Source organism: Suncus etruscus, chromosome 13, assembly GCF_024139225.1.
Source record: "Suncus etruscus isolate mSunEtr1 chromosome 13, mSunEtr1.pri.cur, whole genome shotgun sequence".
Lineage (NCBI taxonomy): Eukaryota > Metazoa > Chordata > Mammalia > Eulipotyphla > Soricidae > Suncus > Suncus etruscus.
Window position 1 is genome coordinate 39,740,820 of NC_064860.1, and position 12,866 is coordinate 39,753,685.

The window sequence follows — 12,866 nt, forward strand, 5'->3', positions numbered from 1 at the left end:
CCTTGATTTCCAGTGGCTGCTGTTGTTTGAATTTGGTTTGGATCAAAACTAAAGTTGTCCTGGCATTTCTGGGACTGAATCCAGGCAAGAAGAAAAAGGAGGAAAAAGAAGGGGGAAGCAAAATAAAATAAAATAAATAGGTAGGAAGAAATAAAGGGAGAAGAGAAACCCAGGAAAAGAAAAAAAAAGTCCTTTTCAACATCACATTCCTGTGTTTTCCCTCAGCCTGGAAAACATATTAATCTCAGTGTTTTTACTCCTGAGACAAAGGGACTGAGCCAGACTGTAGGGGAAAGAGAGATAAGAAGGATCTTGGAACTCTCAAAAGAGAAAGAGCGAAATTCTGAAATAACTGGTGTTCCACTTAAGGAACATCTTGAGTTGACACAGGGATTGACACCCACAGACTTAAGAAGACCCAGCAGAGGCTCCGGACAAATGGAGATGCAAAGATTTCAAAAGACAGCTCCTTTCACCTCTTCTTACTTGTCAAGAACGTAAAAAGTCACAGCCGGGAAGAAAAGAAGAAAGCAGCTGAGAGCTAAGGTCAAGACAGGCTGTGGGTCTGGGGTGTTGCTTTGGGAACTGGAGCCGCAGTTTATCCCCCTCCCCCTTTGTATCTCTTAGCCTTAAGCAGAGAAAGAGGAAAGTGTTGAATCTAGGAAACTGTCTTGGGACACACTTCAGATTGCTTTGAAATTCTGCGTTCCATCTCCATGAGCCACCATGTAAGTGTGTAACTTTTTCTATCTTGTGTCTGTATGTGTGGTGTGTCTGTTTCTTTGTTGCTTGCTTGAAGAAATGAAAAGTGAATGCTGTCATAATTTATATGCTCCATGTACATTCTCTCTGAAGTTTCAGGGAGCTCCTTAAAATATGCCTGAAATAGGGTAAGCATATTTAATATAGCTGTCTTGGGAGAGAATTGACAAAATCCTAAACTTGCTTCAAAGCAACAGGATTTCATCCTGTTTTCCATTCAGATTGTCCCCCACCCATTTTAAAAAAAAAACACGCCCCTCCTTGTCCAAGAGAGAGAGAAAAAAAAGCCCAACTCTGTTTGCAATTAAATTATTTTCTTTCTCCCCTCCATCCCTCCCCCATTCCCTTTCTGTCTTTGGACCTGCTGTCTCCCCAAGTGGACTGCACAATGACACCGAGAATGGGACCCAGTTTGACCATGCTGTTGGCAATGTGGCTGGTATGCAGCTCAGAATCCCACTCCCAGACCACAAAGCAGGGGAGACAAGGAAGCCGCAGAGCACCTCTCCTTCCCGCAGTCAACAGTAGGCCAGTTCGGTTTCTGAGGCACACGGGGAGGTCTCGGGGAATGGGCAGAACCACTGTGGAAGAAGCAAATCTGCAACCTCTTCCCAAAAGGAGCCTGCCCGTAATGAGGCTAGGCCAGACAACAGCGATGCCAGCCACACTGGCTATCCAGGGGGCCCTGAAGAGAGCTGGGCAAAGACCCACAGCCGGCAACCCAAGGCGAGAGATGGTCCGAGATGAGGGCTCGTTAGCTAGGACCAGAACTTTGCGCTTCCCCTCGGGCTCCAGCTCGCCCAACATCCTGGCCAGCTTTGCAGGGAAGAATCGCGTATGGGTCATCTCAGCCCCACACGCCTCTGATGGCTACTACCGCCTGATGATGAGCCTCCTGAAGGACGATGTCTATTGTGAACTGGCTGAAAGGCACATCCAGCAGCTGGTGCTGTTCCACCAGGCAGGCGAGGAGGGAGGTAAGGTGCGAAGGATCACCAGCGAAGGCAGCATCCTGGAGCAACCTCTGGACCCCAGCCTTGTCCCCAAGCTCATGAGCTTCCTGAAGCTGGAGAAAGGCAAGTTCGGCATGGTGCTATTGAAGAAGACCTTGCAGGTAGAGGAACGTTACCCATATCCTGTCAGGCTGGAAGCCATATACGAGCTCATCGACCAGGGCCCCATCCGCAAGATAGAGAAGATCCGCCAGAAGGGTTTTGTGCAGAAATGCAAGGCCTCTGGGCTGGAGGGCCAGGTGGTGGCAGAGGAGGACAACAACTACAATGCAGGCGCTGGGAAGCCGGGCCAGAGCGGTGAGAAGAGGAAAGAAGATTCAAGGCGAGTACAAGTCCTCCCAACCCGGGACAATAGTAGGCCCAAGATCTGGAGAAAGCCTGTCACCACCACTGCTGGTTCTCCCCCATCACCCCCTATGCCCAGAGTCACCACGTTGCCACCTGTTCCAGTCACAACAGCCACTCGCACCACTGTAGCTGCAAGACCCACGGCTACCAGCACGGCCATTCCGACCACTCAAAGGCCCTGGACAGCCCGGGTGAACCCTTCCTTAGATAGCCACAGGGCCCCAGCCACCAATGAAGTGACCACTGTTAGAGGGTCCATGGTCTCAGAGAATCTCTACCCTCCCACCAGGAAGGAGCAACACAGGGAGAGGCCACAGACCACCCGGCGGCCAGGCAAGGCCACCAGCTTGGAGAGCTTCACGACCGCCCCTGCCACGACGACTGTCTCAGAGCAAAGCACCCAAGGTGGCACTGGCCGCTTCAAGGACAACCGCACTGACAGGCGTGACCCTACTACTCCAGGGCGTCACAAGCCAGCAAAGACGAAGCCACCCAAAAAGAAGGCCCAAGACAAAATTCTCAGTAATGAGTATGAAGATAAGTATGACCTCAGTCGGCCAACCGCCTCTCAACTGGAAGAGGTGCTGCAGGTGGGGAATGTCCCCCCTCAGAAAGCAAAGGAAACTAAAAAGCATGAAAAGCTTGAGAAACCGGAGAAGGAGAAGAAGAAAAAGGTAAAGAATGAGAAAGCAGACAAGTTGCTCAAGAGTGAGAAGCCAGTGAAGAAGGACAAGACTGAGAAAAAGAACAAGCAGGAGAAAGAAAAGAGCAAGAAGAAAAAGGCAGACAAAACAGAGCAGGATGGCTATTTAAAACCTACCACCAGACACTTCACACAGAGTCCTAGGAAGTCGGTGACTGACCTGCTGGGAGTCTTTGAAGGCAAAAGAAGACTCTTAGTAAGTAAATTTCTAAGTGTTGTTGTGGCTGGGGGCAGGAGGTAGGTAGTCGGAAGGGGTTGTTATTTTTCTATAATAGTATTATTAGCATGGCAAGCTGTACTCTATACTGTATCAAGAGCTTGAGAGAGGGGCCAGAGCGGTGGCGCAAGCAGTAGGGAGTTTGCCTTGCACCCACTAACCTAGAAGGACCCTGGTTCCATCCCCCGGAGTCCCATATAGTCCCCCAAGCCAGGAGTGATTCCTAAGCACATAGCCTGGAGTAATCCCTGAGCGTCACCGGGTGTGGCCCAAAAAGAAAAAAAAAGGAGTTTGAGAGAAAAGGGCAGTTAGACCAGCGGTCCTCTGACTGAGACACTTTATGAACACATTCCACACAAACTCATGACTCGGAGAGTTCGAGATAATAACTAAGGGTCCTTGCCAAGGAGGCACCTCTGATGTCAGAAGTCAGCTTCTTCCAGATCCATTCCTTACTCCTCTTTTCCAGGGTTTTATCTGAATTCTGGCCTTTTTTATAAAATGCAAAGAATGAAAGAGAGGTGCTGGAGAGATAACATGGGAGGTAAGGCGGTTGCCTTGCATGCAGAAGGACGGTTGTTCAAATTCCAGCATTCCTCCCCCAGCCCCCGAGCCTGCCAGAAGCCATTTCTGAGCATAGAGCCAGGAGTAACCCCTGAGCGCTGCCGGGTGTGACCCAAAGACCAATAAAAAAAAAAAATGAATGAAAGAGAATGAAGGAGTTCCTGAAATAGCATGCACCAATTCCATTTACGATTTAGAAAAAGGGTTTGTCTCTGCATGAGTATAGGAACTTGAAGTGTTATGTTTGGGCAAATAGCAAGGTACCTTTTTGCTTCTGAATTCAGTCTGTCTATGTCAATAATTGCAAGGGAGATGACCTGAGTGGTACTGTGCGTGTGTGTGTGTGTGTGTGTGTGTGTGTGTGTGTGTGTGTGAAGTGACTTTTATGTTTTTCACAAATACTTGTAAGTAAGCTGACAGAGTTTTCCCTTAAAGGCTGTCTCCACTGTCACTACCCAAATGCCAATATAAAAGCCAACTGTAGGGAGCTAGGCTAGTTGTTTTCATTTCTAATACCCTAAAGAGATCAATCTGAATTTGGAATTAAGCTGTCAGATTCTCCTGAGCCTCCTTAAAATGAGTTTATATGTGTGTTATATTGATGTATTGATATATGTGGTATTTATATGTGATGTGTATGCTATAGATGTGGTAGATATGTGAAGGTGGTAATGAGTATGAATGTGGGTGGTTGTGGTGTACTGCATGTGTAAAATATGGGTTTTAGTATGGGTGTGTAGTTTATGTGCTCTGTGTGTGGTATGGTGGGAGGTTATGGTCTGAGTTTGTGATTGGTATTTGTGGTTTATATGTAGTATGTTTGGTGTGATGTCTGAAGGATGTTGGGTACATGAACATGAGTGTGAGCATGTGTATGGAAGGAAAACAGTATCCTTACTTCTGTTTTTTGTATATTTTGTTTTTGGAGCTCACCCAGCAGTGCTCAGGGTTTACTCCTGGCTCTTTGCTCAGAAATTGCTCCTGGCAGGCTCTGGGGACCATATTGGATAGCGGGGCTCTAACCCAGGTTCGTTTCAGGTCAGCTGCATGCAAGACAAGCATGCTACTGCTGTGTTATTACTACGGCTCCATTACTTCTGTTTTATTTGTCTTTCTAATGCTATAAATCATAGATCCATAATATAGTTTTACTTTTGGGGGTCATAATTTTCATTACCCTAAGAATAATAACAGAACTATTCAAACCCAAAGAAAGCTTTTGGAAAAGACTCATAATAAATGAAGATATGTCCAACATTTTTTTTGCCTGATGGAAAACAATGGAAGTATGAGTTTGGATCACATGAAACTGCTGATACTCCCAACTCAGTGCTCAGGGGACCATGTGGTGCCAGAGATTGAATTTATATCTTCAGAATGCAAAGCATATGCTCCAGCCTGATGGAACTTTCTGGTTCTTTTTTTTTTCTTTTTTTTTTTTTTTTTTTTTTTGGTTTTTTGTTTTTTTGAGTAACACCCAGCAGCACTCAAGGGTTACTCCTGACTTCATGCTCAGAAATTGCTCCTGGGAGGCTCGGAGGACCATATGGGCTGCCGGGATTCAAACCAATGACCTCCTGCATGAAAGACAAATGCCTTAATGTCATGCTATCTCTCTGGCCCTGAAACTTTCTGGTTCTTAAATGTAGAAATAGCTTTAATTATTCCTTCTCTTCCAGTCTCTTAGCTTTCTCTCAGTGCCTTTCCAAGACTTCTCCTAGCGATTTAATACTTTCTTTTTATTGCATATAGCTAAGTAGGGTATAAAGAAAATAAAAGGGTGTATAATAAAACTTCTTCATAGAAAAAGAGCTGTAAATTAATGTTGGATAGTATGATGTAGGAATAAAACTTTCAGATCTTTTAATGAATGGAAGTGACATGCCATTGAAGATAGATTTTAATCTAGTGAGGGCAAAGAGTGACTCCACATCCTGCATTCCCTTTCCCCCCAAAACCTTTAGGCACTCTGCTCTCAAAGCATTTTTCAGAGGAAATTTTAGTTTCCTTAGATTGCTCTAGTTTTCCATAATTATCCAGGCAAGATAATGTTATGTGCAGTTATTTTTAGAGATATCAAAAAGACTGTATATTTGGGTTTGTTTGTTTGTTTGTTTGGGACTTGACCCAGCAGAGCTCAGGGGCTATTCCTAGTTCTGCAATCTGGAATCATTCCTGGGTGACCCAGGGACCATATGAGATGCTGGATTTGAATCCAGGTCTGACACATGCAAAACAAAGGCCCTGTATGCTATACTATATATCTATGGCCCCAACATTTGGGGTTTATATTTTTTTAGAGCAAAATCCCTTCTGGGGCTTATCACAGGTGGGCAGTCTCAAAATTGTCTTACTAGTTTAACCCAGTATGAATCTATGTATTAGAATAAATTTAAGTATTGTTTGATTTTATAGCTTCATGTATACATGTGTATGTGTATATTTTATGATATAAATATTTTTATGCTTCTACTTGTATTTGGTTATCAGAGAATAGAATGTTTGTTTGACTTAACAGCTGCTTATTATTCCCAAAGTAAATTAATTTAAAGAGGTAATGTCTAGTCTGAACTAAGAGAACCTCTGATTTTAGAATAGAATTCTGACTGGTACTTAATATTGATGAAAGAACATTTGCAAACTGCAAATTGCTGTCTTGGGGTTGTGGGAGGGAATGCATCAGTGGTAGGCTCTGTGACTCTCCTGAGTGCCTGGGATTTTGTCCAGGCTGCTATAACATGCCACCCAACTCTGGCCTTTCAGCCAACAGGGCAGGCAGAATGTTCCTCATAGTCAGGTTTTAGCAGGGATTGGGGGTAGGTGGAAGAGACAATCCTGATTAAAATGTCAGGATTATAATTATATACCCATTTGGCAACTCTTTTCTTGCCCCTAATTTTTGAATCAAAAGAGGTTTTCATCATGTATCAAGCATGTATTAGTCATGCCTTTCATTTTCACTCCCAACTACCTTAGTCAGGGATTTGAGAACCCAGCTGAGTCTTTTCAGCTTTTAAGAGTGTCTCTGATCATAAATTTCAAACAAATGAAACTTCAATGACAGTTTCTGCTGATGTCATGGAGTTTAAACAGAAACCAGCTGGAACTGCTCATGGCAGTGTTGTTCTTTAGCGCCAATGAGAGAAGCAGATTTGTTATTCAAAAGTACCAACAGAAAGTGTTTCAGTCTTGCAATTCTACCTGTCGTGATCATAGGAGAAATAAATGTGTTTTCTGAAGGTCTAATTATGTCTAAAATAAGAATGAAATCAAAAAGACAATGAAACCTAACCTGATACGTTATCAAAAGAAGGCAAGAAAAGAATGCTTCTCTAGTCACAGTGTAGACTAATATTATTGGGTGAAAGAACTTGTTGGTACCATTTATCTTTTTTTCCACTCACTTTTTCCTGTTCACTGTGAACTGATGTTATCCAGGAAGTCCAGTGATTCAATTAGCATTCATTAAAGCTTAGTATGCTCCACGCTGTTCAAGTTTAACTGATAACATATACCTCCAAATGGGCCTCAACCTAACCCACTATGCTCAAACTGGATGAGATTTGTTTGCAAGAATCAATGTAGATCTTTCAGCTCATCTTTCCAGTTTTCCAGTAATTTGATACCCAAGAACAATTTATCTTAAACCTCTAGTAGTTTCCATTTATTTATATTATTCTTGACATAATCACTACTTAGCTAATAACTTAGAGAAACAATGCAACAATGGTATATAACTTGTGATTGAATCAATGACATTGAAAAGACCTTCAGCAGGTCAGTAGCTGGAGATGGAACTAGGTGTTTATTCTTAAGCCAGAAGGAAACTTCCATCTTCTAATTTTCAGGCCTTCAGTGTATCAATAGAAAGGAACTCTTCCTGCAAGATCTACTCTTTTACTGAGGCTTGTATTTTAATTTTCACAGTTCCATGATTTTACAGATGAATAATCAGAAGGTTTAAGGAGCTGAGAAGTGTCTTAAGGAGTTGAGAATTGTCTTAAGATTATAGCTAACATGTAGCAAAACCATAATTATGAAACATACTTGTTTTATTCAAAAACTCATGCTCAAGTTATCCCCTTCCCCTTTCTGCTTTGCTGGGAGCAAATGCTTTCTCATGTCTTATATCAGAAATGAAGGGAAAATTAAAATTATTATAGAAATTATATTGTTACTCAATAAAAATTATTTAAAAATTTTTTAACCAACATTGATTTACCCAGCTAAATAAGTTATACCATTTATTAACATTTTGTACCAAGCACAAAATTTGAGTTTCTATATTTATTATCCAGTTAATTCTCTGCAACTTACTCTGACTTTCCTGGTAGTCAACTGAGAATAATAGATTGATTTACCACCATTAACCTAATTCCCCAGGCTAGTTGGTATTTTGTGTTGATAATGGTGAGTATATAGCTAAGAATTTTATACTGAAACATTGAATTATGTACCAAAAAAGCATACAAACTATCATTTTATGCCATAAAATATACTTACTAAATTAATAAGTGGTCTTACAATGCTAAGCTGCAGTTTAGGTATGTACATTCTCTGCAGACTAAATTGTCAATAAATCAAGTAGGTTAATCCTTTTTACCTTATCCCTGAGAGTTAGAAATAGGAAAATTAATTTCTTTATTCACTTTAATTATAGAAAAAATATAAAAATCTTGCTTTACTAACAGACACTTGCTTTACTACAAACTATAGCTTGGATGTTATTTTTCAAATTGTGCAAAAATCTAGTGTTTAAGCTTATTGAGAATTAATGTGAGACTTAAAATATCTTCTCTTCTAGTATCTTCTTGTTCAAATTTTCTCTCCTTACTAATGCAAATAAATTATTCCTTGTTCCAACAAGTTGGATCAGAAACATGGAAAAGAATCTCAGTACAATTCTAATTCATGATATAGATCTTGATTTATTGTCACCAAGCTGGAAAGAGGCCAAGTACCAAACAATGATGTTGACTGAGAAGTTCTAGAATGCACTTTTTAAATGCTTACCATTTTATACACTATTTGAAATACTGCCAAACTAGAAAACAAATGGGGCAGAGATGACAATACACAGAAAAAGAGTCCCTGAAATGTATTCATCCTCTACCTCTGCTTTGCCTGATGCAAACTCAATTAGTAGATCAAAATGGTTTGGGGCTTCATTCATGGACCACTGTGTTCCTGAATTCTCCTCTGACTGGATCTTTGTTACTTGAGCAATGCAGGCTAGCATTTGTGATCCTAACCTCTGCTTGGTAGTTGTGGAACTGGGACTTCAGTGCATTGAAAAATTACACACAGCTGGAGAGGTATGACATAAATATAAAATACAATAGCAAATCAATTTTAAGTGAATGTTAATGAGAAAAGTAAACAATTAAAACAATTAAATGATCATCATGGATTAGAAAAGACTTAAAGGGTAATATTACATCCACAAAATAACTCATATTCAGATAAGGACAAAGTTGTCTAGGTGAAGTGGTGATGGGGTGATTCTTTGCAGAGGAAGGAAACTATTCTAAGGCAACAGACATGCATGGTGCTTGGTTATACAAAGCATGTGCATACTCTCATTCACATGCATATTCATTCTATTTTTCTCTCATTTTCTTCCCTCAATAATTACTTTATGAAGTGGGCAGGGAAAATTGTTCATGATAAAGATGAAAAACAAAGATTTATGATATTAAGGAATAATAATACCGATGGTATTATTGGGTAATTGGAGTTAAACTAGGACTGAAATGCAGGCCCTCCAAATTTGGGTGCATTTTATACACTCAAAATACAGTGCACAATACAATGTTTAAAGTACTTGTCTTGCATGCAGTGACCCGAGTTCATTCCACAGAATTCCATATGGTCACTGAGCATCACAAGGAGAGATTCCTGTGTGCAGAGCCAGGAGTAACCCCTGAGTATCACTGGCTGTGACCAAAGAGGGGAAAAGTATTCTAAAGAATAGAAACATTCCAAAGTGCCCAAGACCTGGGTGTGAAATTCTTTATACTTTCTGATACATGATGCAGTCACCAAATTCAACCAGATGTCTGAGAAATTAGGCTAATAAAAATAAAATTTAGGGTGGAGGATTTATCAACCAACTAATAAATGCTAAGAAGGCATATAATGTATACAGCAATTTTGTAAATAAGACACATAAAGATAAAAAAATGAACAAACAATAGAAGTGAGTTGAAGACTCTAAGCTTTCTGGATTAATTAAAAAGAAAAATAAACCTTTCCAAATGGTCCTTTTTAATCCTATTTATATTAATTGTTCAAAGGAACAGTTTAATATAACTGGTCATTTACTAACAGACCTCTATTCCAAATGTCTTTAGATTTTGCCAAAGTGTGAAATTACCACTATCAATTAATATGTGATTGCCTTTACCTGCCTTCAGCTGATCACTGCTCCTAAGGCTGAGAACAATATGTATGTACAACAGCGAGATGAGTATCTGGAAAGTTTTTGCAAGATGGCCACGAGGAAAATCTCGGTGATCACCGTCTTTGGCCCAGTCAACAACAGCACCATGAAAATCGACCACTTCCAGCTAGGTTCTCTTTCTTGTTCTTGTTCTCAAAAGGGGAGATAAATTCTATGTGAGAGGTCAGTGTGGAATCAAAAGAAGAATTTTAGATATCCAAAAGTCTGTTTTAGTATTGTACAAAGGCCAATTTATTGAATTATTTTGCAATTTAAAATAAAAATATGCACTGTCCCTGATTTTTAAAAATCAGTGTATATAAAATTTGAATTAAAAAATGTAAAAATCAGTATATAAAAGTGCAGTGTGGAGAGAACTAGGAAGGTATTTGGCCACTTGTTTTGGATGCTGATTCTTCTTGCTGGTGGGAAGCCTTTCTGCTGCTTAGGACTCCCTCACTCATAGGGACCTGACAAACTAAAAAGCACTTGATCATACTGAGATAAGTGGGGAGGGAGTTAATTGTGGCTGAAATAACTGTTCAGCTAAACACTGAAAAGCTGCATCCAAGTTCTTTTGGAGTGCAAAGAATTTGGCTAACTGAAGAGATTTCACAACTATGTTAATGATTCATGAGACTTATAAGGCATACAGTTCAAAATTGGGCAACTGAGATTGAATTCATTATGATCCTCATGGGAACATAGCAAGACTTACTGTGAATAGTTAAGCTACATAGTCAGAAACTTCAAATCTGACCTACCTTGTTTCATTAATATTGTATCTCTGGGAATTCACAAAAAATTTTCTTACTTGCAATTTCTGTTTGTATTGTCCTTTCACAATAATTAAAACCACCCATAGTCTATTATTTATATTATATATATTTTCTATAAAATTTACTTCATCTGAAAACATGTAATATAATACAGATCCTATTTCCTCCATTAGTTAACAGTTGACTTTAGTTTTTATAACACAATATCTCAAAGATTTTTGTTAGGTGATCTTCATAAAGTTAAAATATCAGTCATAACTTTGTCTTGATAATGTGAATTTGATTGAACATGTTTGAAATTCAAAGCCTGTTTATTTCTGTGGTTAAAAACTTAGCATCATATATATATACATAAAATAAGAGAATTTAATAAGATAATATATGTAAACAAAAGCCCAATTATCATTATAGTCTTCATCACAAACAGTTTTTCGTAAAAAGCATTTAAAGAACAATAAATTGTCAAAAGTTACTAGAGTACCTATAATTAGAAAGTACTTATCACTACTTTCTGCTAATTACAGAATGCTAACAGTTGACCTCATAACCGATTCTTGAGGTCAGGTTTCATTCTACCCCAGTAATAAAACCAAAGCCCAAAAGACTAATTCTACAAAGCCACATATTTAGTGGTTAACTGGGATCCAACTATTTGCTTCCTTTATTTTCATATAACACTAGCAAGTTAGTTTAATTATAATTCAGATGTCTAGAGAGGAAGTAAGTATTAATCTAGGACATAACTGGTGCTGGCTAAAGATGAAAGGCCTCTTCCTCCAGGTGTTCTTGGTGTCAAATATGTTAACCACCAACTCTTACACAAAGAATTAGCATTCCTTATTTCAGGGGAATTTGGAAAAATCATCAAATCTTCCACCTCAACCTTTATATGATCCTAACTGCTATAAGCATCTGGTGCTGCCTTGGCTAATTTTTAGCATTAATCCTGCTGTTTTCTCAGACATCTGGATTGAATATAAACTGGAGAGGGACTGAGGTTTCTTTTCCTGCCATATTGGAAACAAGTTGTGTGATTTGGGTGTTTGCCGCTCCCCAAATGGCAGCTTGAATGTAATTTGTGGGCCTTTCATTTTGTTCCTCATCTAATTCCTGGAAGGCCTTTCTGTCCTTGTGTCATGTCCCAGGTTACCCTTATGGGAAAGACTGTAGTATTTTCAGCCAAGAGTGAGAGTCGGCTATGGGAAAATAAGAATTGGCATTCACCATGGTCTCAGTGAACCAAACTCCAGCCTTGACTAATTTTCAGCTGTAAGTCTATTGCATGGCCTTTCCTTAAAAATAAATCAAGCAATTTCTATACTTCACGATGTTTACTGAGCCTTAGAAGTGGAGATCTTATAACATCAACTAGCCTGACTAACTGCTCCACCTTGTTAAATGTATTTGAGCATTCAATGATGAACCTATAAGCACAAGGAAAATGACCTTATGGTTTCAGACATTAACTTAATTAGAAAGATATTTATAGGCTTGAGAAAACTCCCATGCAAAATAAACCATCTGGTTTAGTCAGACTGAAGTATATTTCTGTTAGAATGACTTAACACATGAAGTCATTCTTAATAATTATTAGCTTCAGTTTTGGAGAGGAATATTGTTATATATGTTGAAAGGCTACACAGTATGTCAAATAAAAAACTGTTGACTAAATGCTCTTTAATGCAGAATGAATAAAAAAAATCAAGTGAACACTCAGTAGACATATATCTTTGTTATCAAAACATAAGGAGGATACATGCATATATGTATATGTATGTACACACACATATATAGGGGCAAACACAGATGTTAGACTTCATTAAATATAAAAACAAACACTTTTTAATGAAATAAAACTTAACAAAGTAGCTGAGTCTAGTTCCCTTGTGAGTTGAAGTGATGATTCATTCTGGGGATGAGTTGGCAAGTCTTCTTCCAAAGATGATTCAAGAACCCTCTTTCTTACTGTGTGTCTTTTGATTCATTACAAAAATGGTTGGGCAGAGAGCATTTTAATATGAGTTTACTTGTTTAATAA

General features: G+C 39.3%; 1 protein-coding gene across 1 annotated transcript in view; it reads left to right on the top strand.

The window, feature by feature from the left end:
• Positions 1 to 648: 648 nt before the first annotated feature.
• Positions 649 to 12,866, top strand: part of CCDC80 (coiled-coil domain containing 80) — a 30,941-nt gene continuing 18,723 nt past the window's right edge. The window contains exons 1-3 of the mRNA XM_049785847.1: positions 649 to 728; positions 1,140 to 3,022; positions 10,024 to 10,180. Coding sequence (XP_049641804.1) covers positions 1,151 to 3,022; positions 10,024 to 10,180 — 2,029 coding nt within the window. The 5' untranslated portion in view covers positions 649 to 728; positions 1,140 to 1,150. The remainder of the gene's footprint in view (positions 729 to 1,139; positions 3,023 to 10,023; positions 10,181 to 12,866) is intronic.